Source organism: Chlamydotis macqueenii, chromosome 2 (genome assembly GCF_036417535.1).
Source record: "Chlamydotis macqueenii isolate bChlMac1 chromosome 2, bChlMac1.mat, whole genome shotgun sequence".
Taxonomy (NCBI): Eukaryota; Metazoa; Chordata; class Aves; order Otidiformes; family Otididae; genus Chlamydotis; species Chlamydotis macqueenii.
In genome coordinates, this window is record NC_141557.1 from 50,159,900 (window position 1) to 50,185,735 (window position 25,836).

The 25,836-nt window shown below is 38.3% G+C and overlaps 1 protein-coding gene across 7 annotated transcripts in view; it reads right to left on the reverse strand.

Annotated features, from left to right (window-relative positions):
* Positions 1–4,361: 4,361 nt before the first annotated feature.
* TRANK1 (tetratricopeptide repeat and ankyrin repeat containing 1) overlaps positions 4,362–25,836 on the reverse strand; it is a 53,328-nt gene continuing 31,853 nt past the window's right edge. For all 7 annotated transcript variants that reach the window (XM_086742937.1, XM_086742936.1, XM_086742935.1 and 4 more), the window contains 12 exons: positions 21,756–24,635; positions 20,963–21,162; positions 20,331–20,468; positions 19,554–19,694; positions 18,709–18,865; positions 18,044–18,132; positions 15,576–15,679; positions 13,794–13,926; positions 12,768–12,913; positions 7,958–11,034; positions 6,268–6,369; positions 4,362–5,064 (listed from right to left, as the gene is read on the reverse strand). In XM_086742937.1, coding sequence (XP_086599063.1) covers positions 4,955–5,064; positions 6,268–6,369; positions 7,958–11,034; positions 12,768–12,913; positions 13,794–13,926; positions 15,576–15,679; positions 18,044–18,132; positions 18,709–18,865; positions 19,554–19,694; positions 20,331–20,468; positions 20,963–21,162; positions 21,756–24,635 — 7,277 coding nt within the window. In that variant the 3' untranslated portion in view covers positions 4,362–4,954. The remainder of the gene's footprint in view (positions 5,065–6,267; positions 6,370–7,957; positions 11,035–12,767; positions 12,914–13,793; positions 13,927–15,575; positions 15,680–18,043; positions 18,133–18,708; positions 18,866–19,553; positions 19,695–20,330; positions 20,469–20,962; positions 21,163–21,755; positions 24,636–25,836) is intronic.

Below are 25,836 nucleotides of genomic sequence, written 5' to 3' on the forward strand. Positions count from 1 at the left end.
GACCAGCTTAGCATGTTACCCACCTGTAAGTCCAACCAGGAGAAATAGAAAGGGGGCTCAATCCTGCCCTGGCAACCAAGCACCACTAATGCTGGAGCTACGGGTCCCCTTTCAAGGGCTGTTTGCTTTTTTTTAAGTGTAGGACTACTACTGTTGACACCTGCAACTGCAATGCATGTCTTCCTTTCCTGAATGGGTCCCTCTTCCACCTTCTCTTTGGCAAAAAAAAAAATCTTGAATTAAGTCACCTTCAGCAGCAGCTGTAGTGAATGCTTCTCTAGGAAAATCAGCACATGGCTGAGAGCATCCTACTGCGAGGGTCAAGTTTGAAACCTGGCTATCTCAGCAGCCTAGAGAAGGACAGCAGCCACCCAACTGTTAGATGAGTACTCATCATCATGTCCTCCTCCAAGTAAACTTTTTTTTCTGGCTGTCCCCTGGTGAAAATAAAGAACTCTGACCTGTTCTTTCGACAGAGAGACTACTGGAGGTTTCCAGGCTGCTCTCCTACTCCAGGATTCCTCCAGTCTAAGCTCCAAAGACACAGAGTGCCTGAAACTCAGCTTTCTGCACATTTTTTACAGACAAACACTGTTTCATGTCACCAGTACCTCTCAGCTGAGTGCACTTTTGCTCCATATACCACACTGAAATACCAAAATTTCTCCATAGGAAATAGGCACCTCATCCACTTCTGCTTCAGGGTCCTTTTAGGCAACTCCGTGTTCAAGGGCCCTTCTCTTTTTGGGAACTACCAAGACTACTGGAAATGTAAACCTCGTAAGAGAAAGGCTGTATAATACACGTAGAGTGCCTCAAACTACATAGATACTGACTTTGACTGGGGCATCACTAATACTGGAGTAACTCAAAGCTCAGTGTATCTAAGCCGACAAGGCCAGTCAGCAGCAAATTTCCTTAAAATGTTTTGCTCTAACCTGTCACTTTCTAGGCTAGCAGCCAACTTCTAAAGAGCTCAAATGTTCTATCCCTCATTGTTTGAAGGCAAAAATCTCATCCCATGATTTCATAAAGCACGTGTAGCACAAGCCAATGTTACCATGAGTAGTTCACACAGAGGCACATAGCACTGAACTGGTGTGACATAGCTTCAGTAAAGACTTACTCACCCCTTCACAAAATGGAATTGTGATGATTTACTTCTACAGGATTTAATGAAAACTACTTTTTGGCATCACTATTATTTATTTTCCTGCAGAATGTCTTATAGGTAAAGCTAATTCTGTCAATTGTTTACTAAAATTTCAGCACAGGACAATTTAGGAACCAGTTGATCAGAAGCCCAATGGAAGTAACTTATAAGCATCTGGTGTACTGGTATTATTTAAATCACTAGCAACTGCATCTTTATTTAAATCATGAACTTTGTGGTAGATGGGCTGTAGGTAGGTAAGAGTCTTCTACCAATTTCTTTACAATCCTGCCAGGGCAGGATTGAGCCCCCTTTCTATTTCTCTATTTCCACAGATCAAGCAGCACAGAATGATCATAACAGATTTCAAAGACACTGCAACACATCCTCTTGCAAGAAGGCAGGATCATCACAGCACAGATGACAATATGAATACACGTCACCTATCCACATACACAGACCACACTCAGATCACAGGCTGAAAGCAGTATCAGAAGCCCAACTCAGAAAACTGAAATAAATGCTCTAATTCTCACAGAGTATTTGTTTGTAATGGGTATTAATATGAAAATTCAACTGCTTTGGTGTTTAAGTATCTGACTCCAAGTGTTTCACAATGACTTTACTTGAGTATGCATGCAGTTAGAAATCTTGGAGCATGAATGAAAACTACAAAATAAAATATGTAAACTCTTCCACTCCCTGCCACACCAGCTCTTATAAATGGGCATTGGGGAAGACATTCAAAATTTCTGACATTTGCTACACCAAGATAAACAAGTAAAGAGCACGGGTGTTGCCTGGTACTTTGCTAATACATTTCTGAGTTGCATGCTAAGTGAAAGCCTGAATGACAGATGTGCCATAAATCTAATACATGGCAAGATCCAGAGATGCTTTAGTAAGTCCGGGTGTGAAGGTTTTCATGAAAACAGAATGCTCTAACAACAAAGGTAGAAGCTCAACAGCAACGGCTATGGTCCCCTTTCATAATTGGAAGGGTGCTTCATAATAGGTTTTCAGCAAATAATGTCATGGGGATTGCTGGCAGGAAAACCTTTTATTTTATTTACACAATTTCTTCCCTCCTACGTTTTCAGTGAGCCTAAAGGCAAAAGGCTTCCTTTTAGGAAGTAAATACTGAAAAAACAGTGTCTGGTTAAATGTTTTGATGAGTTAGAGTCTGTAACAGCTAACTGTTAGCAAATTGTTTTGGAATAAAACTATGGGCAATGTTATGAAACAATACTTTGAACAGCAATAAAGGAAAAAGGTGGAAAGCAGCCATCACTTACCATACAGTCCTTTGTATTAATATGAGGTTCAAGCAAGCAAGAGATTTTTTTTCTTGAGGAGTCTGGAATTTGGAGAATTATCATCTTTTGGACAATACCCCTGTCTTCCAGCTACAGTACATAGTTTGTTCTTTTTCATTTAGGTGTCATTTTTGTATCACCAGGGAAATAGATTTTAAGTCACCAGTTTCTGTGCTTTTGAAGCCTTTTCTAAATTCTTTTCAACTCAACATGGCTTCGACAGGCAGAAGTGGGTGGATTAGCTTGACAGCCTGCATCCACTCCTCAGTTCCAAGGTTTCAGTGCAATATGCATCTCGCACGTACCAAGGCACTTGTCATGGCTCTTAAGCCCTTTGAGTCAAAGGCATTAGCTGGTGCCAGAACACTGGAGCTTACACTAGGGGTGAGAAAGATTTTTAAATAAACAAAAACCCCCAAGGGTATATCTGGATAACCTCTTTTTGCTAATTAAACATTCAAATAGGATTAATGCATACAGATCATTATTACCTGAAAAGACTGCCATGGAAAATAAAGCTTTATGATTGTTTATGCATACCATCATAGCGGGGAAAAAAAACCTTTAAGCACTGATAATGGACTGGAGATCCAACTAGGTTTCCCATCTCTACTTAAACATTTCTGAAATCTTGACCTAATATAGGTGTGAAATGACCCTAAAATGAGCCCTAAAATCTGAATTGCCATTAATTTTGGCTAGCAGTCAGTATTGCACATGCTATTGAAATAAGTTCCATCTGGGAGTGCTGATTCAAAGTCTGGGAATGACCAGTGGTTTGTATTGAACCATACCAAGGATGATAGGTCCCTGCACCAAGGAAATGTACCCGAGATTAAGTTCTCAATGCAATATAATTTTTGTTCTTACTTCTTCTTGTTTTCGCTTTGCTTGGTGTTTTGCAATAATGTTTTTAAAGCGTCATTTTTTTTCCCATAAAGAGAAAGAAAAAGTACGATCACTAGATCTTTAAACTGTGGCCAGCACAGATTTTTAAGTTGTAATTGTCCTTAAAAAGCTTAGATAGCATTTACTGCCACAAATGTAAATACTCACGCTGAGAAGCTAATAAAGAAAGTCTCTTGGAGTAATCTCAAATGCAGAATATACATCATTATAGAAAACACAGCCAAAGAAGTTACATTAATGATCCAACTATCTTAATTCTTGGTTTCTATACAGTCCAAGTGAGTAGCATTACATTTCATCAATGTATGTTTTTAAAGTATCTTCTAGACACTTGCTTAAGCAACAAGGCTTCTTTAAGATGAAGCACTTAGTAAAGAGTCTTCCGTCAGACAACAGCCATTATGATGCAACAGATAACTATTACTGCTGCCCACATTGCTCAATTCTACAGTAGCATTTCATTTTCACCCATGTAAAATGTCCCACTTCCATGACTTTGAGTATAATAACAAGTTATTCAGTTTTTGGCAAAAGGTAATTATTGAAACAATTTGTTGTGTATACAAAGTGGTTCCCTTTTCAAGACAAAGTATTTCAACAACTAAATAATACTCTAACTAATTATGGTTTACATGCAAATGCATTCCTTTAAAATGTTGCTAAAGAAGACTACAGTATGTTGGAGACATTGGAATCCCAGAAGTAAAGCAGTGTATGAACTGATACCCTGGCCCCAACTTGTAAATCTCACTCATGCAGTCAGTTACATAAGGCTTTCAGAAAGCATTCAAAAAATAAGACAAGATTAAGTGATTTTACAAATCTTACAGGTTTTATAAAAACATTATTATACATTACAAAAAGCCTTTTGTCAATTAAAAATTACAAAACACTTAAAATGTGTAATACTCTTTTACAGAAAGATTATCTAGATTTCAATATGTACAGGTAACAGTTTATATCAAAACTTGATCAAATACCTATCTAATTAGAAGTATGTACACTGTAAAAACTATGAATGTGTTTAGAAATTACTGTTCTTGTCTATAAAAATAGAAAAGAGAGATGCTGTAAGTACCTCACCTGAAGACTCAAAAATTTCCATACATAACAAGACTTAGAACACAGCAGGTTTACAACGGTAATCTAAAAACACCAATTAAAATCTCTTAAAATCAGAGAAACTATTCTTATATTTTTCTGAGTATTCCAGCTTAGAAGAATGATTACGTAAATTAACAGGGAAGAAGAAAAAGAAGACTGAGTGGAAAAATACCCCTGAGATAAGGCAGAAACATGATTACTTTTTTCTACTTGTTTGTTTCTTTGGCTTTTTGTTACTTTCAAACTACCACATAGGTTTGAAAAGAAATTTGTCCTGTCATAGGTTTTAACAATTACATCATCATCACATAGATAATTATTCTGACACAATACAAGCAATAAGAAAACAATAGCATAAGTTGCTCTTTTTCCTTCAGATCCTTTCCATTTCTGACCCCATCCCTCTATTTTTCTTTTTAACAATTTTTTATTCTAAAATTAGATTAAGAGGATAGAACAGGCATCTGCATATTTATTTCCTACATTTTCCTTTTTTTCTTGAGCGTTTTTTATAGACAAGTTCTTCAAAAGCCATGCTTTCATCTTCCACTTCATTTTCCAAGTCTCTATCATTCACAAAACCTGTATTAAAAACAATAAATTAATGTAGAACAGAAAACCCCAACACCTTTTCCTCTTATGAGGAAATGACAAGCTATGTCATTGCTATTTTACATGTCAGCAATATACCTTCACATGTGTATAATCACGTTTAAGAAGTATTGGGTTTAACATGACGATGTGCTTAACAGCTCTGCTAGGAAGCAGAGACTGCTAAGCCTCTTGCTGTACTAGTAATTTTTTACACTGCAAATCTGTTTCTGCTGTTATTGCTTTTTAATTTTTTAAGAAATATGTCTCCTCTCTCAAGGTTTAGTTTCAGCAGACAATACATTTGCTTACTGACTTCAAAGACTGATTGTAATATTGCTTGTGAGACTATGAGAGCACTCCCATGCAGTATTATCAATTGCATCTTTCTTGGAATAGGTAAGTGTAACACAAGGCTTTATGACAATCAAATTTTCTAATATTTTAGAATAGAGCTACTTTAATGCTTTACATATAGGGCAATTTGTAAGCCTGATCACTTAATTGCTGCCTTTTTATGCAATTGTTGCAATCCCACCACCTAAATATGTGCTTAAATCTAAACACGTAGGCACAATGAAGTCTTAAACTTGTCCTCAAAGGTCTGTGATGCAATGGACTACATCAATGTATGTTACTTTTGGTATGAAACCAAGTGTAATGGAAGTGAAAACAAAAGAAAACCAACTGCATATCATATTTTTTCCACAGAAGCAAGCTAAGGATTAGTTTTGTTAGGAAGCTGGTTTCCAGGAACTTGGATCCACACTGCCCACGAATGCGCTGCTGCAGCAGAGTTAAGAAACAGCACTATCTTCTTGGTGAAGATGAAGATAGCTCCTCTTCTGTCCCTCCTGCATAAGTTTATATCCTGAAGACTGCACTTGAAGCACAGCTGCCTGTGCCTGTGCACACACTTTATGCAGGCTGGGATCCACTGAGGGCAAGGGGAGGAGGTTTGCTCCATTCTGGCCACCCTGTAACCAGCTCATGCTCTGTTTTAAAGAGCCACTGAGGAAAGATGGGTTAACAGATGTTTTCCAGAGTGCCCCTGTGGAGGTGCCCGTTTCTTGTTGCCTAGAGGGTAATGAATATCCACAACACTGCTGACTTGGAGACTAAAGTGATGCCGAGACCATTACCAAACAGTGTCCTCTAGGGGGGCACAGAAACCTGTGCAATTTGAAAACATACCTTCTTCTTTTATCCTATGAGAGTCCATTTTCTTCAGCCACTTACAAGCCTCATCAATGGTGGCAACCAATTTGCTGGCATGTTTGGTTATTATTTCTTCAGCTGAAATGGAGCACAATTAACATTCTGTAAGCACATTACCTGAGAGATGGACAGCAGCTAAAAGCCAAGCACAAAACGAAGTTACACAGAGCTGTGCTGTATCATGATGCTGCAAAGCAAGACGTCTCAGTCACTAGCAATCTCATGCGCAGGCAAATTCACTACTGGAGATGAAGGTGCTGTATGTATTACTCCCCATTCCAATCAATGTTAATAGCACTATCAGAGAAGCTCTCCATCCTTGCGCTCTCCCTTTTAAGGTATACGTGAAACTCCTGAAAACATTCTGGTTTATCTATTTGGGCGTATTAAAGTTCCTGGCTTTCATTATCTCTCTGAAATTATACAAGTCAAAGCAAAACACAGATCAGAAATGTTGCTGCCCTTGCTTAACTGCACCATTAAGGACTTGAAAAATGGTTGTTACAAAGTGAGGGAAAAGTAATCTCAAAGGCAAATAATTTCTGTAAATATATTTTCACTGAGGGGAACAACAAGGTAACATTTATCAGGCAATTGTCATAACAAAATCAACGATTACCTAATTAAGCCTACTACATATATCATAATCATCACTATCATGGTTCCTTGAGCAGAAAGACAAATAAATAATAAACAAAATTTTACTGACTTCATCCATATGTAAAAGCTTTCCACTAGGAGTAAAGACAAAGCTTACACACAAAGACCACAACCTATGTTTTAGTTACAAATTTAACGTATTTCACTGATCAGAGCTGATGAACATTTCAAATACTACAGTTTTTCATTACTGTCAGACATCACAGGCACAGTGACAACTTGACAGGATTGGTGGATTTCTACAACTAAAGCCAGTAACAATGTTTTGATTTAAGATGTCACTTTCCCACAGCAAGTACCCCAAACAACTTTGCTCCTAAGCCACTCATTCAGTGATTCAATTTTGCTTGCAAACATCAGCATAGAATAATGCTTTAAGCATACAAGGGGGAAAAAAAAGGTAAAGTATCTAAACATGGATTTCTTAAGTACCATAATCTACTGGACTTTGTAATACCAGGGTTGCCTTTGAGTACCTGACACTCCACAGATTTGTATTTAAGTATCTAATTTTGCTCAGCCCTAGCAAAATTACAAGTTCAAGGGCAGGCTAGTCAGAGATATCCTTAACCAAAGACTCAAAGTACTCCTTATTCTCTACGCCTGCATATCCAAATTACTACAGCTCGCAGAACTAAATAAGTAGGAAGTAGTACAAAAATTAGTAAAGATTACCCAGTCTAATGTAACAGGCTGCTGTAAGACTGTATAAATTCAGAGTACACAGCACATCTGATCATGTAGTTAAAATGCACTTTACTAAATTTCACCACCTATTCACTTGACTCTTACTATCTGATCTTTTACTTTGTGTTTGGGAGAGATGAGAACTTATTTTTTAATACTTTCAACTGTCTCAGTTTCCCTTTTCCTCAGCTACCTGAGGTACTTGGAAATATCTTTCTCTTAACCACATTAAGATTTTCCAATGGAGCTTTGTCAGTTCTAGACTTTGGGCCACAAATGACCTATTAAATTGTTTAAAAGAAAACTGGAAAGGTCCTACCTTTAGCCCAGGCTTTTCTCTCATAGATTTCCTCTACTGCATCTGAAATATTCTTAATATTCTCTTTTATTTTTCTCTGGCGTAAGTTGGAACCTTCTTTATAGGCTAAATGGTCTTGGGTGTAAGTCTTTTCTGTAATGGCCTCCACTACTTTCAGTCCATCACATATTACTGGATCTATCTTTCTTCTGAAAAAATCAGCATAGTACTTGTAGGCAGCATTATTATTTCTGTGTTCATCTGTGTTTCTGTGCTCTGTGTAAGCCTCACTGGCAACAGAAATTGCATTTCCTTCTGCATGCAACTTTTCTTCCCCACTGATCTCTGTTGGTGTCACAGCTTCAGAAGTCTCTGCCTCCATGTTTTCTGACCGGCTGAAATAGTTCTCAGAGCTCTGGATAAATCTGACTCCACACAGGTCACACTGTGTTTGGTCAATATCTGCTTTTTTGAAGATCTCTGATAAAAATTCCTCTCCTCCCATTGCAATAGGCTCAGCTTTGGAGCACGCCTTCCTTTTCCACTTCATGCACAGAAAAACGAAATGGAAGACACGACGCAGCTGGCGTTGAGCAGATGCTTTCTGCTCTTGCTTCTGTTGTTTGCTGAGTGCAATGACTTCCAGGGGATCCTTTTGGTCCTCTAAGCAATGAACCCCTTCAAGTTCCTTTTCTAGCTCATCAGCGTATTCTGTCTTATCCAAAGAGGTCATAAATCTGTCAAGGTCTATGATTTCATACAGGATGCCCCGTATGGGTGGATGCCCCTGAGTGTACACTGAGTCCCACTTCCATCGGCAGTCAACCAAGTATTCTGCATCTCGCTCCGTCAGCAGCTCTTGCAGGCCTGCAGCAATTTCTTTTACATGTGTAGCATCATTCACTTGTTCCACAACCCTTAGCAATCTTTCGGGCACTTTAGAGGGAGAATCTTTTCTCATTGATTTCAGCATCGCCTTGATTTCAGGAAAGTGGTGGCATAAAAGGGATCTATATTTAGAATTCTGCACCTGGTCAGCATTCAGTAGCATCACTAAGCACAGCACTACAGTTCGCTCAGCCTCCCCTGAAGTGATGCAATCAGGATCTTCAAAAGCATCCAGAAGGACATTAAACTTTCCATGAACTCCACACAAAACTTCTGCTAGATAACAGAGATGAAATCTAAATTTCTGTACAGCTACATATACATCCTTTGGTCTATACTCCTGGATAATAGAAAATGTGTCTCTAAGTTCTTTGTTATGGTCCTTGCTTCTGAACAAAAACTCCCAGTAATGAAGGAGAGCAATGTAACTCTTTGGAAAGCAGAGAGTAATGTTCTTGGAGAGACGCATCAGGACAGCACAACAGAGAATATACTGGAATTCCAACAACATCACCGTATTTCCTATACTTGGAATCAGGTATCTCGTGCATTTCTTGACCAGGACATTCATAAAACGGAAAAAAAACCTTTTACAGTTTTCTGGGTTCTTATGAACATAGAATTGCTCAAGTGAATTTTCAAGAAGACGAATGAAGCACAAGTGCGTTCTCCCTGCATTTTCAGCATTTTTGTCAGGTAGCAACATACCATGTCTGCCCTCTAGTCCTTTGGCCTTTCCTCCTTGGCCTTTACTCTTTGGGGAGTTCTTTGCCTTTGACAAAGAAAAGTTTAGCTCTTTGTTATATTCATCCTCTTCTTTAAAAAGAAGTTTCTCAAATTCTTCAGGATATCCTGAAGATAAGATGAAAACTTGCATAGCACTTAGCCACAAGTCAGTTGATTCTCTTCTGGCTGCAGTGTCTTCATTTTTAAACTTAAATGCGATGTACTCTTTCAACACCACTCTGCAGGGTTTGGAAATAATGTTACCGAATTCCAGTATTTCTTTGCATGCCTTTGGGTTCTCAGACAGTATTCTCAAATGAAAATGATTAGGAAAAAACATTTGTAGGAGGGCTTTACATGATGCATATTTGTTAGCAGTCAAAATATCATCAAAGCTTTTGCACTGATTCAGCAGCTCTTTAGGGAAAGTGCGTGCGGCTTCCAACAGCAGTCCGTTTATTGCCACCAGATGCATTTTACACTGAAATATTGTCTTTGCTTCATGGCGCAACAAGGGCTTATGGTAATCCCCACAGGTTTTATCTTCACAGTTCAAGCCAACAATGAACTTCATACAAATATCAGGGTAATGCTTATTCAGCAACTCATGGGTGATAGAGCACAACCTGCTTAACAAGTGCTGCTTCAAAGCTGATTTTACCTCCTCAGTGCTTACTGAGAAATCACCTTTTGTCTTCCTCTCTTTTAGACTTCGTTTGTCTGACAAAAACTTGAGAATGGGTTCAGCTTCATTTTGAGACACCTGACAACTGTCACCTGTTGGGACAATCCCAAAGTAGGCAAAGCATGACTTCACCATATCTTTTTCTGCGTTGGTGGCTGCTTTCTTCAAACCCCTAACCAGACTCAGAAGAGCCATTAAGCCACGCGTTGCCATAAAGAGGATGTTCTGGCTAGGGGTGCTGCAGCGAGATAGCACAAAGAGAGCTTCAACTGCACCGGCAGAATGATTCAGAGCTAGGAACTGACAGTATGCACTGCTCAGCTTTATGAAGTCTCCCTTCAGAGCTCCCTGCAAAAACATAGCCTCTGCAATGCCAGACTTCTGCTCAGTTTCTTCACAAAGTTCAAGGGCTTCTCTTAGGATGACCTCCAGGTCCGCCAGGTCCGATTCTGAACAGCGAGTCACACTGGCACGTGCTGCAGCAAGCAAACATGATGCACGAAACTCTTTTATAGCTGTGAGATTGGCGGCTTCCAGAGCAAACCCATGTTGTTTCATTAACTTTGCAGCTTCTTCCTCTCGGCCTTCCCTTTTCAATAAGTCTGCTGTTTGGCGCAAGCATCCTCGAGACTTCAGAAACTCAAGCTGATCCTCTATATCAACTTTTGATAGGACTTGCATCATTTCCTCAGTTCTGTTCATACTCAGGTATTTTGCAGCTGCTTCCAAATACAACTGATTTGCTGTACATGAGAGCTTGGAAACCACTTGTCCTTTTGTATTTAACATCTCTTCATATCTGAAATAATAGATACATCAATTTGCTACCATAGATGACTAATCTAGACAAAAAAATACTGCATATTTTAAAAGCCTCCAAAACATTAAACAAATAGGTGCCCCGAGAAGCCCTTCCTTCAAAAAGGCCAACTATTTCAAGTGATATATCTGTCATGTGGAAATAAATCACATCATCTTAAAAGATCTACAGAAAGAATTTTGTTAAAACTTCTGGTACAAACAACATCACAAGGTTTACAGCACTAGTGAATCTTTCCCCATGCTGTCAAATCACTGTACAAATTACTTTAATCACATTTTGCCAGTGATAATCTTCTGTTTATTAAAGTAAGCCTCAACACAGAATAGTTGTTTACATGAACAGAAGCCGGAATGAAATAAATCAGAATTTCAATGAATTCTCTACAGGCCAATATAGATAATATTCTGTAAAAATTACATAAATCAGTTAGTTTAGAGAACTCTTTAAATTCTATCATATGCATCTACATATACTTTGCCACTTATTGAGCACCTCAGCAAAGCACTTGGTTGCATCTTTCAATACATGCACTTTAAAACACTCAGTCATTAATTATTATTGGCTGATGTGAAATTATTGAGATACCTCCGAAGCCAGTCTTGTAAAAGTATTCTCTTCTGCAAGCTGAGAATGAGTAATTTTTTCCTGATGGGTGAGTAAATTATCATTAGCCTTTCATTATAATATTTTTCATTTTAAACGTAGGAGTGCATATTTTTGTACCTATGCCGATGAATTTGCATGAATGATTTGGGAAGGCTGATTTTAAAAATCGTTCGTCGGTAAGGTGACTTTAATGCTTGAACTTTTTTTTTTTTTAGCTCTACATATTAAACAAGCTTTAGTCCTTCAAAAAACAGTTGCCATTATTAAAGATACATCACAAAGTGGGGTGTAACTGCAGGCTTTGCTAGAATTCTAACTGGTGTATATATCAATTAAAAGTAATCAATCAATTCAGCTGTAATGAAAGGTATGGCAAATAAATGAACTGTTTATGCAAGAATGTGCTAATGAGGTCCCAGGGATGGTTTCAGATGCAAAGTTCTGTCAGAAAGATACTAATAAAATCAGTTTATCAAACACAGTGCGAAGCAGTTCTTAACTGCCCTGAGCCAGCACAGGGGAAATGGTATGGAAATGGTATGGACAAGTTCATGTCAGAGACTGGGACCAAGAATCTGTCAGAGAGGCAGCATAAGCTGGTCACTTACATTAGTATTCTTTGCTCTTAAGTTGGAGATTTTGAGAAACAAATAGTTCATTTGCCACAACTGCTGCACTATATACACCATACATCTAATGGTTATATTCCTACAGAAGTCAGTGACTAAGTGGTTAAATCCATTACTATTTCTCTCTTAAAAGAGAAGCTTTTAATACTTCTATTAAATGTTTTTGTCATATTTACCATAAGAAACTAGCTCAGAGGACCGTCTGAAGGACAACTTGCATGACTAGTAATACAGACTGAAAAAAATTTCCAGGAAAATTAAGCTAGTCACTGCTCCACCTGTGAATGCAGCAGAAGGCTTTCACCATGTTATCATTACCCAAGTGAGAATTCTAACAAAGTTAATTTAACTTCACACAAAACAAAGTCACCAGCCAAAAACTTTTCTGAAAATTTTATGGTGAGCCAGCCGTTTTATGTTCAACATGGAAATGGAAAAGAGAATTATATTCCAATGCCATCTTGGAAGACATACCTTTCAACTGCCTTTGCTGCTTCTTCATAGAGTTCTTCCTGACAATACATTTTAATTGCCAGATCAAACTCCTCAATTTGTTCATAACATTCAGATGCTTCTTTGTAGCATTGGCTTTTCTGATAGTAAACTGCAGCATCTTTCATCTGCAATGCAGAAGTCAGTAATGAAACTGAAGTGGTCTAAACAGTCAAAATTACATGAATGGAATAAATTTAGTAATTCCATCAGGTAGGTGTCTCATAGAGAAGCACATTTGAATAAAATGTAATTAAAGTATCTGAATGTAATCAAATACATATTAAAGTAACCATCATTAAAACTGAACAGACTTCAAAAAACCTTCAAAATATTTGTGTCCAAAAAATTAGAATGTAAAATTAAGATATTATACAGGATTTCCAAAGTACTTTTTATTCACCCAGCTCTGCCTGTTATTAGAAAACATCATACACACTTCTGTTCACTGGCAAATTTTTCAGAATCAACAACATTAAATTAAAACAGCTATGGATGCAGAATGGGAACCCTAACCTTGTATCTTTAACTATTTGGGAACAATTACTTTACATTATTTTAGTGGAAATGCACTGCAAATAAAAACTGCTAAATAGCCTCATACACTTAGAAAATTATTCTTAGTACATTACTTAGCCCTTGCAAGTTTCAAGGTTCTATTTAGATGGCTGTAATCAGTGAAGTTTCAATATCATCAGACTACTGAATGAAGTAACAGCTTAAGTTTCATGAAATCAGTCATTAATTAACTTTTGACTGCAAAGCAGAAATGACTGATTGTGACATTTAAGGAAAGCCAAAGAAATAAACCTGCATAATTGCATCATTGTCCTCTTCTGACTATTCTGTGACAAATGCTTTCTCTTAAACAGTCCAGCTTGAAGAGCTGTTTTAGTGCAGCTACTACCACATCACAGAAAAATACTATTACCTTATGAGTAATATGGGAGTTAAAAAGCTCTAGGAAAAGGAAAGTGGTGAAGAGAGGATAGTTTAAGGATTTAATACCTTTCCTAACTTTTTACACAGTTCTGCACAAAGCCGGAATTCCTTTGATTGAAACAGACATTTTAGTGATAGTTTTGGTTCTCCACATTCCAAGTAAGTTTTAGCCAATGTCATATACTCCATCTGTTTCTCCCTGTAGAAAGTAAGAGAAAATGACTACTTACATCCAAATTAAGTTTAGGATCACATGATCTGTTATGGAATCCAACCAACATTGATATCATGTGTTCTTCATACATGACCTGATGAGGTATTACCTTACAATTAGTCATATGTTGGGCCGACACTGTTCTGTTCAGAAGTTTGTTCCAGAATCTCACCGCTCTGGCAGGAAAAAGCTTCTTTTTTTTTTTTTTTAATTCTCAAACTAAGTATACTAGTGTGGTTTTGTGCTGCTTCTCTTTTCTGTCTTAACTTGCTCCTTCTTCCTTTCTGCTGTTTAGCCCCAGTGCCATTAAAGACAACAATCAAATTTGTTCTCAGCCATTGTCATGTATAACTAAACAAGCCCTCCTTTCTGTTATCATCACAGCATGTCTATTTTCTTCTCAGATCTAATCTGAATTCATCATTCTTGAGCCTGGAGGATCAGAACCATACAGAATATTTCATATTACAGAGCACACAGGAATCTTACTTATGCTTTGTACACCAGCATTAATACCTCTACTCAAACAAAAAAAATGTCACTTTCACAGCTTCATTATTACATATGTTCTGTCAACTTAACATATCCTAATATGCCCCATTTCTTCTCCTCAAATTTTATCCAGTTGACAAGCACCCCAGCTTACAGCCAACTGAAAAAAAGATTTTTCAGTCCCATCAACAAATTGTCTATGATCATGAAATTTTATGACTATCCCTGGCCCTAGCCAGGGCCACTAATATAAAACAGGTAATTAAAAAAAGGTAAAACCTTTATTAACTCCAGTAATAACATTTCTCCAGACCTCCCCGCTTCTCCTTTCAGCGCTAGCTTCCTCTGCCCTAGTCATTCCTTACCCACTCTGCTATTACTGCTAGTTTTCAGCCTCCCCCGCATGAACTGGAATTAATTAACTTAGGTCTAGAGCCCTCTCCATGAAGTTTTTTCCGTCCTATTTAAGACAAGTCCCAAACAGTTTTTCAGCCTCTTCAAGAAACTGCGAAGCTTCTGCCCTGTAAAACCCTTGAGCTATTTTGCCCAGCTGACAGCATGAACTAAATGATTTGTCTCAAAATCTGGCCCTTTAAAACTGCCCTTTTGTTCAGACCTAATTCTGCTTGTTTAGTTTAGATTGACTCTAACGCTAATTTGACCTCAAAACTCACTTTTTGGTAGCAGCTTTTCTTCCCCAATGTACAAAACCATTCCTTCTTCTTTGTTAAGTGAATATGCAGTGGGATTAACTGGAGTTGGGCAGCGCTGGTGGTGTGTGCTCTTCAAGCTATATCCAAGAATATAAAGCCTCTTGAGGTAATGCAAATCCTGTTGCTTTTCTCTCACATGACCAGTAAGCCCTTTCAATCGCCACATTCGGTTTGGATAGCCTATGGCATACAACTGCTTTCACTATTCCCCAAAGGGAGCAGTGCCCCAGATCCTGTTGGACCTGTAAAGAATTTCCCATTTCTTAAAGCTCTTTTGCCACCCACAGAAAAAGGCATGAAGACACCTCGCCTGCATGGTTCACCGATATCTCCAGTTCGGTCCCACAGCTGTGATGGGAATCTCCCTCTGCACACACCCTTGAGGTCAGGCACCGCAGAACGACACCACTCATCCATGTTTACACTTACCTGGGGCTGCTTTTCTTTGAGTGCACTTTGAGAACAGCATCGTGAGCCAGGGCTAGTTTTGACTTCTCAGCCGCTCCTCCCTTTTGGTAACATTTGGCTGCCACCTGGAGTGAAACCATACCCAGCATTCACACATGTGCATCCAGCCCATGCCTTACCACATAAAAGCAATACTTAATTTTACAGTCGCTGTAATAGAAAACAGAAAGACTGGCAGGGTGCCTGGAAGAAGGAAAAGGTAAAACATTGCAGTGCATTTTCAGGATAAAAAGAAAGGCTTTAAAGTCAGTCCACATGTGACTATCACAATTACAATTTTAATTACAATGTTTTACATGGAAGTAGCGAAAGCAAAATTGCTGGTAAGCTGACAGAACAAATAGCACACATGCAATTTGAATGATAGCCTAAACCATTAACTGGTCAGTCACCAAGTATCTACCGCATAAATTCTACTAATAAAAGTTAGGAAAACCGATGTGTGCAAAGTTAAATTGAAAGGCATGGAACATTTATGCGTGCTTTCACCATACTAGGCTCTTTCTGTAATAAGCTAAAGAGAAACAGCAGGAGTTATCAAGCTCCTAGCAAGGTTTGTTTCATTATGTACTCGCTCATTCTGCCACAGCATTATTTCCTTCTTCTATCCATTAATTTAGTACTTGCTTCTGTTTGGAAAATGTACATTGCAAGCCACTCTTAGAACTGCCAAATTCACCAGATAATTTCTTCTTAATGTAGCAATGATAAGCAAAGATCAGGGTTATAGAGAAAAGAGAACAGCAGATAATACAGCTAATACATTTCAGATTTCAAGATTTTTTTTTTTCAATTATTGCTTTGTTACAAATATCTGTTACCCATATAAAATTATATGTTACTATCAGCAAAAAATGGAAGCTTTTCTTCTGCCATGATCAAAAAACTATCCAGAACTTTATTTCATAGAATATCTCAAGTTGGAAGAGACTCATAAGAATCATTGAGCCCAACTCTCTGCTCCTTGCAGGACTACGTATAACTAAACAATATGACTGAGACCATTGTCCAGACACCCCTTGAACTCTGACAGGCTTGTTGTGATGACCCCTTCCCTGGGGAGCCTGTTCCAGTGACCAACTGCCCTCTTAGTGAAGAACTTTTTCCTGATGTCCAATCTGAACTTCCCCTGATGCGGTTTCATTCCATTTCCTCATGTCCTATCGCTGGTCACCAGAGAGAGGAGATCAGCATCTCTCCCTCAGCTGCCCCTCCTGAGGAAGTTGTAGACTGCAATGTGGTCATCACTTAGCCCTCTCTTCTCCAAGCTGAACAAGCCAAGTGACCTCAGCCGCTCCTCCGAAGATATGGCTCTTAAAAAGTGACCAGCATTTATGAACCCAAATATCTTCAAAAGCAGATTCCAAGGGAACCTTACTAACTAGCTCCTTCAGCAGCCTGAAGCCTGCTCTCCCCATATCCAAGGTTGAAGTTTTGCTGGCAATTTTTCTTCTATTGCTAGTGATTCAAAACTTTACTTTGTGGTCACTGTGACCAAGACAGCCACCAATTGCCACTTCACCCACAAGTCCCTCTCTGTTTACAAACAACAAATCTAGAACACCTTTCCTAGCTGGCTCTCTTAGTACTTGCACCAAGAAGTTATCTTCATTGTGCTTCAGAAATTTTCTGGACCTGTTTGTGTCCACTGTATGATACTCCCAGTTGATGTCTGGGAAGTTAAGATCACTCATACAGACAAGGGCAGTTGGTCTAGAGATATCTCTTAATCCCTTCTAGAATAATTAATTGGTGTCATTGTCCTGGCTGAGTTTTGCTTCCATTCCATTAACTGTCATCCTGCATCTGGATTGTATTAGCTATCAATTTAGGAAGTAAAAGACTGTAAAATCTCTATGTTCTTTAAATAGTAAGGGAATGAAACCACTACTTTGCTACTCTTTCTGTGGTTTCCTTAGTGCTCCCTTGGTTCTTACATGCTGTTTCTTAATGTGTGTTTTGCATCCATCCCTAATTACTGTCCAAAAAACCATTCAAGGGTTCTGAGATCATCAACCAAATCAATATACTTCCAAGAAATGTTTTTGTTTTCCTACAGTAATATGTAATGATATAGTCAAGCATGGGGTTTAGATTCACAAATTCCGGTCAATTCTAGTTGTTGCTAATAATTGTTTTTTTCCAACCATCTTTAATTTTTGCACATTAAAATGTTTTTTCCCTCACTGGACTGCAGATTTCTGGGTAGTGAATTTAAGATTGCAGACAATAGGCTTGCTCTCTGTATTTACTTCTTGCAAGTCTTTTACAAGTAGTCTGTAGACACCTACACAACTACAAATCACAAACTAAGATACACTGCTGCAGAGCAACTGAAGGTTTACAGATACACTTATAGATGCAAATCAAAAAAAAAAAGGCTTCAGAATAGCCAAGAAACCTTGGTTCAGATAAACATATGCTCCTACCTCCCAAAACTGATGTTTAGCATAGTAGTCTCCCTGTGCAATCCATTCTTCTGGAGTTGAAGTTTTAACAAACATGCTGTCGTCCAAGTCTAGAAGGTCAGGGGTAATCATTTTATGTTAGAATGGATAAATCACAGAAACCAGTTATGTACCAAAATTAAGCATTAATATCTCATAATGTTCCAAATTCTTTAAGATTTGTGCTCACACCAGTAATGGTAACTATGAGTTAAATACATTTCTTCCCTCTCAATCAGCACTGAAAATCAACAAGTTGGGTTTGGTTTAGAAAGACCTTTAAAAATCATGCTTGGTTTTTGGACAAAACTCTGAGTAAATCCACTGTCATTACAGAAACCAAATTCTTTCATGTGATAAATCTTTTTTAGCTGGGATAGTTTTCTGTGAACAGCTTTTGTTACTGTGCAGGAAAAATTATACTAATGAATTAGCAATGAAGTTATATATTAGCATACACAACTGACCTTTAGAGCCAAAAGAAGTAAGACCCACTGAAATCAGTACAAATTTGCAAAGGTAGCTATCAGTGCATACTGTTAGAGGGACCAAGGAATTTAACCTTTATTACACAGCCTAAAAGCAAGAAAACATGAATAGGCCATCCAGTTTGACAGTCTTTTAAGAAAGTTTTAGGATAACTTTACCTTTTTTTTCATCTGCTTTGACAACCTGAACAAATTCTCTTTTGATGAAATACTTAAAAGCTGGAGCCCGTTTATCACTGTCTTCATCGAAGATCCAAAGATTGACCCTGGCTCTTGTAATGGCAGTATACAATTGCTTTAGTTCTCCATTCAGCATCTGAAGCAGAACCAAAAAAAAAAAAAGCAACATAACAAAAAAAAAGAAATGCCACGAGCTAAATTGTTAGAAACAAGCATACTTTGTAGTTCTAAGAAAGCAGCAAATATAACAAGAAAAGAATAACAAATAAGAAACTATCTTTAAGTTAGCAAGTCTAAATAATTGTAAATATGTGATTTTTCAATTACATAAGCCATTGTCCAGCTAATTTGCATGCAACTACTGCTACAGCAAACCTAGCAGCTGCAGGTGTGATGGTCCATTTTTCCTCTCATCACTTGTATATATAATTACTGATTTTTCACCATACAATCCTGGAAATACATGACTCACTAGATTCTAAGAAGTTTCCTTCATTGTAAGTTAGAGACACCGATCTGAAATCAGACTAAGTAACGATATCGACAGGCTAATTTGCTATTTGCTGTAACCACAACTGTTCTGTAAATATACCTAGAAGTCTATTACATGTAGTTTTTGTTCTCTTATCAAATTACATTTGCAAAAAAAGTCTTATCTTTCAAAATCAAGATTATATTATACAGATGTGAACAACTACCAAAAAGATAAAGCTACCTTGATAAAGATGGAACTACAGGATGAAAGTATTTCTTGAAATTTCCCTGCTTTTAAGATTTAAGAATTTAGTTTATCCTTCTTATTCTCAATGTTATGAAAAACTCACCTTGTACATTTCTACATTAAAAGGAGTTCTTTTCTGCATACCACTAGCATCCTCTAAAGGCATTTCGACTAGCAATTTGCTTCCTACTTGCACATCCAAATCAGGAGTATAAGAAGAAATGATCTTCCATTCTTTGCTAGCCTAAAATGTCAAGAGAATGAGGTTACTTGTATGCAGCAATCTCAGCGTATGGGGGGTGGCTTGGTGATGGTCCAGCAAAACAACGAGGTCAACAGCTCCTTGCAAGGAGCCTTGAAGACTGCAACCCTGCCAGGTCTGGAGTTACAGGAAACTCTAGAGGGACAGGGTCTGAGCTCCCTGGAGAACCAATAAGGGGGAAAAGGAAGTACGTAAAAAATACAAACCAAAGCACCTTCAGGAAAAAAAGCTGCCTTCATCTGAAGCCACTCTACAGTCAATGGTCTCCATTAGAGAGAGCATCCTGTTTCCTGACAACTCCTTAGCCAGACCAGATGAGTTTTCTGGAGCTAAGTTGTGGATGGCTACAGAGCACACTCTCTCCCTTTCCCACAAACACACAGTGCTGTGTGAACCCCAAGGCTCTACCTTCAATTGCAACGGCCAGTCTGAAGGAAAATGCAGCACTAAGGGAAGACGCATTAATTCATAAACCTATGAGCTCTGTTTTCTACTGTGATGAAACCAACCATCTTCAGAGAAAACAATTAATCCTTCCCCAGATGGAAAGCCAGTTACACCACTTGCAAAATCAAGACATGAACAAAAAAATGCAGAAAATGGTTAAGAACTAAATACCTCTGAGTCTGTGAAAAAGTTGTAAAGGAGTACATCATCAAATTCCAAGCCTTTTGCTTCATAAACTGTCAGTACAAGTGCTAAACTGAGTTCCTCGGGTATCTTCTCCTTTGCAGTTTCATTTGCCACTAATACCACCTGTCATAAAATACATTAATGAAAATAATATACTAGGAAGCAAAAAAAGTAACAGCCTCAGAAAAGTAACAGAAAAAGCACACAGATGTCACGATAATGCAAGAGCTTTCTCAAAACCAGACAGCATTTAACACAGACATGCTAGCATACTCTGCAAAAAAGGTCCCAAAGCTGCCACTAGAAGACTTACAAATGCATGGTCTGAGTTATGCATTCAGTCATACACCAGTCATAGACCTGGTGTAAGAAAATTTTGAGTTAGAAAGCAACAGGACAGGAAATAACTGATGCAAAAAAAAGAACAGAAAGAGCCAGACATGTATTAAGACGAAACATAAGCCAACACAATAAAGGTTTCGAAGTTTAAAAAGCATAATTTATCCATGAGATACAAGGGCCTAAAAAAGAAAGTTGTGGGCAGTCCATATAAAATGACGATTTAGCAGCAGAGCTGGAAGAATCTGCAAAAAGCCATATATCTAACAAAAGCAAACCTGATGTGCTCCGAATTCAATGGGTTGTGTTTTCCTTTTGTTGCCCCTCAGTAGAATTGCTAGGTCACTAACACTGCAGGACTCCAAAACTGTAGGCTTTGGTCCATCAAAGAGACCACAGTCCTTAGGAAGCCGATCAAAAGATTCTGGGAAATAATGCTGAAGCAAATCAACCACTCCAGATGCTAAACGGAGAATACCTGTAATAAGCAGTATACAGATTTTAACCACAGTCTGACTGCCTCATTCTCTCTCACAAACACACTTTTAAAAGATTTTGTTTGAATTTTAAAATCAAGAATATCATGACAAAAACCCTAGTCAGATGAGAGAGAAGCTGTAAGATCCATTTTATGTTTCTAGCATTTTGAGTCAACCTCAGTCTCGGGCCTGTGAAGATCAGAAAGCACGCTACAAAGGCTTATCAGCATCTTCACAAAATGAAGGTCATAAATGAGGAACGATTAAGAAAAAGCAAAAGTAGTAGACCAATGCTGCAAAGTCTAGCAATTTGGGGATGGGACAACAGAAATGGTTATGATTATTTGTTAAGTTCTCCTTCAAACAAACACAGTTAAAACATGCAGAAATTTTAAAATTTTAAAAACGGTCATTCTTGGTTTTCCAGTTGAGATGTCAAAATACTGATTTGCATGTCAGAAAAAGCTGACCATCTGATCTCTTAAAAAACCAGGCCACTTAAAGATGTTTTGAATTGGTCAGTAGAAAACTTCAATCATTAGTGACATCTGAAGAGCAGAGGCTCAGATCATAAATAAATTTGTTACTCTACCTGAATGGGACCTGTAGTTCTGGTACAACTGATATATCCTTTTTGGTTTTCTAACACGCTGCTTCTTATTCATGGAGTTCTTGCTTGCATAATGAAACAGCGATCTCAGATCACTAAAACGAAAAGCAACTCCTTTCATTATGCTCTGGGCAGTGTCACCAGTTAGAAACATGGCGTTGGGGTCATTGATGCATTTCATTAATAGTGCTAGCTCAGCTTGGGTGAAATCCTGTATCTCGTCACCATAAAACTCATGGATGGACCATGGCAGCTCCCTGAGCTTTGAGAGTCTTTGAGATAAATTATACAGCAAATCTTCTTCATCAAAGTAACCTCTCTGTGATCGTATCTGCTCATAAAGGCAAAAGAGGTGGTAGATTTCACTCCTGTCTTCTGTGAAGTTCGGTGATCTCTTTCGGCCTAGCTTTTTGTATTGCTCCTCAGTAAGTTTACCCCCAAAGCAATTAAGTGCCTCAAAAGAGCCTTTCAGAAATGATTTTATTTCTTTCCAAACCAGTGCTGGATTGTACAAGCTTTTACCTTTTATCATTTTTGGCCATATTTCATTTGCAAATACATCATAAGTCACAAAAGTCCTAGGATCACTTTCCCTAGAGTAGGCATCTGGAGCTCCTTCATCATCACCATGTTCTGCTTCCACGTTACCTTCTTCATCCTCGTCTTGCCAATTTGGCATAACCAAGTCTTCCTGAGGACTCCAACCAACAATGGTTCTTTTAAGGCTTCCATCTTCGTCTCTTGGAAAAAATGGGTTAGGCATGGATGCATCCAGTAACAGCAACAACTGCTTGGAGGTGACAAACAGTGGAAAATTTTCATCTTTAATGTCTTGTAGCTTGTGAACATTTGGCTCCAGAGGCTTGAAGTGACTGGTTACTTTGGAAGACTTGCTAAGTTCAATGAAATTCTTCTGAACTTCTTGGCACAAGACAGGATTTTTTGTCACAAAGATCTGGTGCAAATGCTCCAGCCTGTTTGATGCTTCTGTGCTACATATTTGGTCTTCTTCATCATCATCACATAAATTCATTTCTGCACCAGCTGTGTCCACGGGAACCTTTTCATCCTCACTGTCCTGGCCTAGCTCGTCACTCACCTGCTCATCACTGGAATCATCACTGTCCTGTTTTAATTCACTCTCTTCTTTCTCTAACCTAGCTTTTTCAGCCTCACTGCACTGTCTTTGCTGCCACGTTTGCCTCTCCAGCAAAGGACCATTTGCTAGGGTGGATTTTTCCCAGTATGAATAGAATTTCTTCCAAAGCCTATACAAGCAGCAAGTAGTCTTCCCTGTTCCACTTCGCCCAATTAAAATGATTGGTTCCATGGGCTTTGGATTGAGATCAATTACCGCATACTCCAACTCCCCAACTCGGAAAGGGTATTCAACAGACGAATGTACATCATTTATAATGTTAAGCGCCATGTTAGTACTGAAGCTATGAAATTTCATTATATTGTATTCCAATTCTGCTGCACTGGCTGGAGGGACATACTCAGGTATGGTGTGTTCTTTGGATTCTTCTGCCTCTAGGTCTTCAACATAACAACGTGGAACACGCTTCTGTGTTGTCACATTGTAGTTCTGATGTCCTTCATTTATGCCCTTGAGCTTTTTCCTCAAGATGCAGGATAAACCACGATTGTAGGAAATACATATATTATCTAAGACACGATTCAGCTTGCAGTGGTCAAGAACAATGGCCCAAATTCTGATTATTTCTGTATAAACTCTGCCCGATTTTTCTGGAAGATTTTTTGTCTGTTCTGTCTCCATAATCTTTTCTGCACTCTCACTGCAACGAGGAGAAAAGTCAATTGCAAGTTCCCATAGCATTCTAGCGCCTTTGCCCAACTTGGCTTCATACAGCTGGATATCAGCTTTCAAGTGTTTCAGTGGCTTCTGAAGGCCCCTAGTCCATTCCCCATTGCCAAGCTGCTTAATTGTCATTATAGTTTTAGTTTTCAAATAATGAGGCACAGCTTTGCTGCTCAACGTCTTCAGCATTTCAGGAGTGCACTCTATTTCCCATGTCATGTTATCAAACTCCTGCACATATGTCTCAATATCCAGAATCTTCCCCTTCTCTTCCTCTGGTTCTTCCTTCTCTCCATTAGGCAGGACCATACTAAATTCCTCTGGTCCCTTCTTTTTCTCCCAATCATACCTTTTGCTTTCAGGATAAGCTATGCTACTACAAGGTTGCGAGGACTCACTTCTTCCCTCTTCCAAATTTGTCTGGGCTGAAGATGATTTTTGTACCAGAGGATGATCCTTTCTCAGGGTGTCACCCAATTTCAATTGCTGAATTAAAGCTGTGATTGCCTGCACTAGACTTTCCTGCAGCGTTAAGGGGCTATTTATTCTTTCTGTTTCCTGCTTTGCCAACTGATCTTTTTTTATCTTCACAGAACATGGGATTTTTAAATCATTATGCGCTGTGTTGCCAGATGGTGCCTTTAATGAGGACCCAGATGAAGATCGCCCTGTGCTCTTTGGCTGTGAAATCTCAGAGGCTGGAACGGGCTTAGATGTTTTAACTGACTGCCCTGCTATATCCTGCCGGTACTTCTTTTTCTCCAGCGCAGCATTATTCCAGGCAAGTAGCAGTGGGTCATTTTTTTTAATTCTATGCCTCACATCTCTTCCTAATTTGTTTTTTATATTAAAGTTAACATCAAATTTTGCCAATGACTCCATTATTCTCTTAGCCTGTTTTGAAAATCCTCTCTGAAAAACAACATGCATCACTGTATTTCCATTCTCATCTTGAATGTTTGGATTAAGATATGGAAAGTCAGGAGGTCTTGAAGCAAAGAGATCAAGTAGATAGTTCAGGATGTTTAAACCAGTGCCATCTGAAAGAAAGAGAAAAAAATAAAAAAAAAAAACCACTTGCTTTACAAGGCTGCTTTGTAAGCCAACAATCTTTAATACTTTTTTTTTCTGCAGCCATTAAATAAAAATCTATTTTCTTTCAAGAGAAAAAAAAATCTACATTTCATATTTGTAAAACATGCTTATTTGAAATGGCTCATAACTGAGCTTTTCTAATATTCAGGGAAAATAATATAACAGCAGCAAAGCTTTAGAAATTCATAGTGCTGCAACTGTCCCTGTAGCATCAGTCAATTTCATTCCTTTTTTAACCTCTGGGTGCAGACAGATTCATTCATCTTCCAGCATCAGGCCTGATTGCTACCCAAGGCAGGCTCATGACTGGTCATCTGGACAAGCAGCAGCTCTGGGTACTGCTCTGGGGCCATTTCGTTCACTTTAACATGCCACCAAGAAGTAATCTGCTGCAGATAACTTTGATTTACTAAAATAACCTGTGGCAAATCCCAATTATTTCCTGATATCTGAGGTCTCTAGAGCAATTTCCTACAAAATAAGATCAGTCCAATACCTCCCTGGGGAAAAAAAAAAAAGAAAAGATATATTCTCCAGCTTTCTGGACTTAATTCAGATAATATATGTGAAACATTTATTTCCTAACTGTAAAATAGTGACACACCAAAGTCATTGTAAAGAAATTCCACCTCAAAAACTTAACACAGTGAAAAATACTTAAGATACTGTCACTGGACTTCTTAATCTTTTGATTAAATTTACAACTGCCAATATCTATGCTTTTAACCTCTCTAAAGCTACAAAATGAAATGTTTGTGCTTTAAAAATGAATAGATTCAGGATTTTTTATTATTTTTATCCTTCAACACATTTTATCTTCATTTAAAATCAAACCTGACTTTTGGGCTTAATGTGATACTTTATCTTAATTTCTTACATTTTTATGTAAGCCCTACAGTCCTCTCACTCACTCCTCCTCTGAACAAAACTTTACTTGATTTACGGTTGAAAAAAACTGGAAAACAGATTTCAGATTTCACTTGTGAGATTTCCTTCAAAGTCTGCTGCCGTTGCTCTGCCTTTACCTTTGCTTCTTCCTAGATTCTTCCCACTGACTTCATTCCCAGCTAGTACACACTTTACAGGGTTTCAAAGAAGAGCCTTCCTTTCTAAATCAGCTTGATTAACCAAGAATATGGTCCCAAA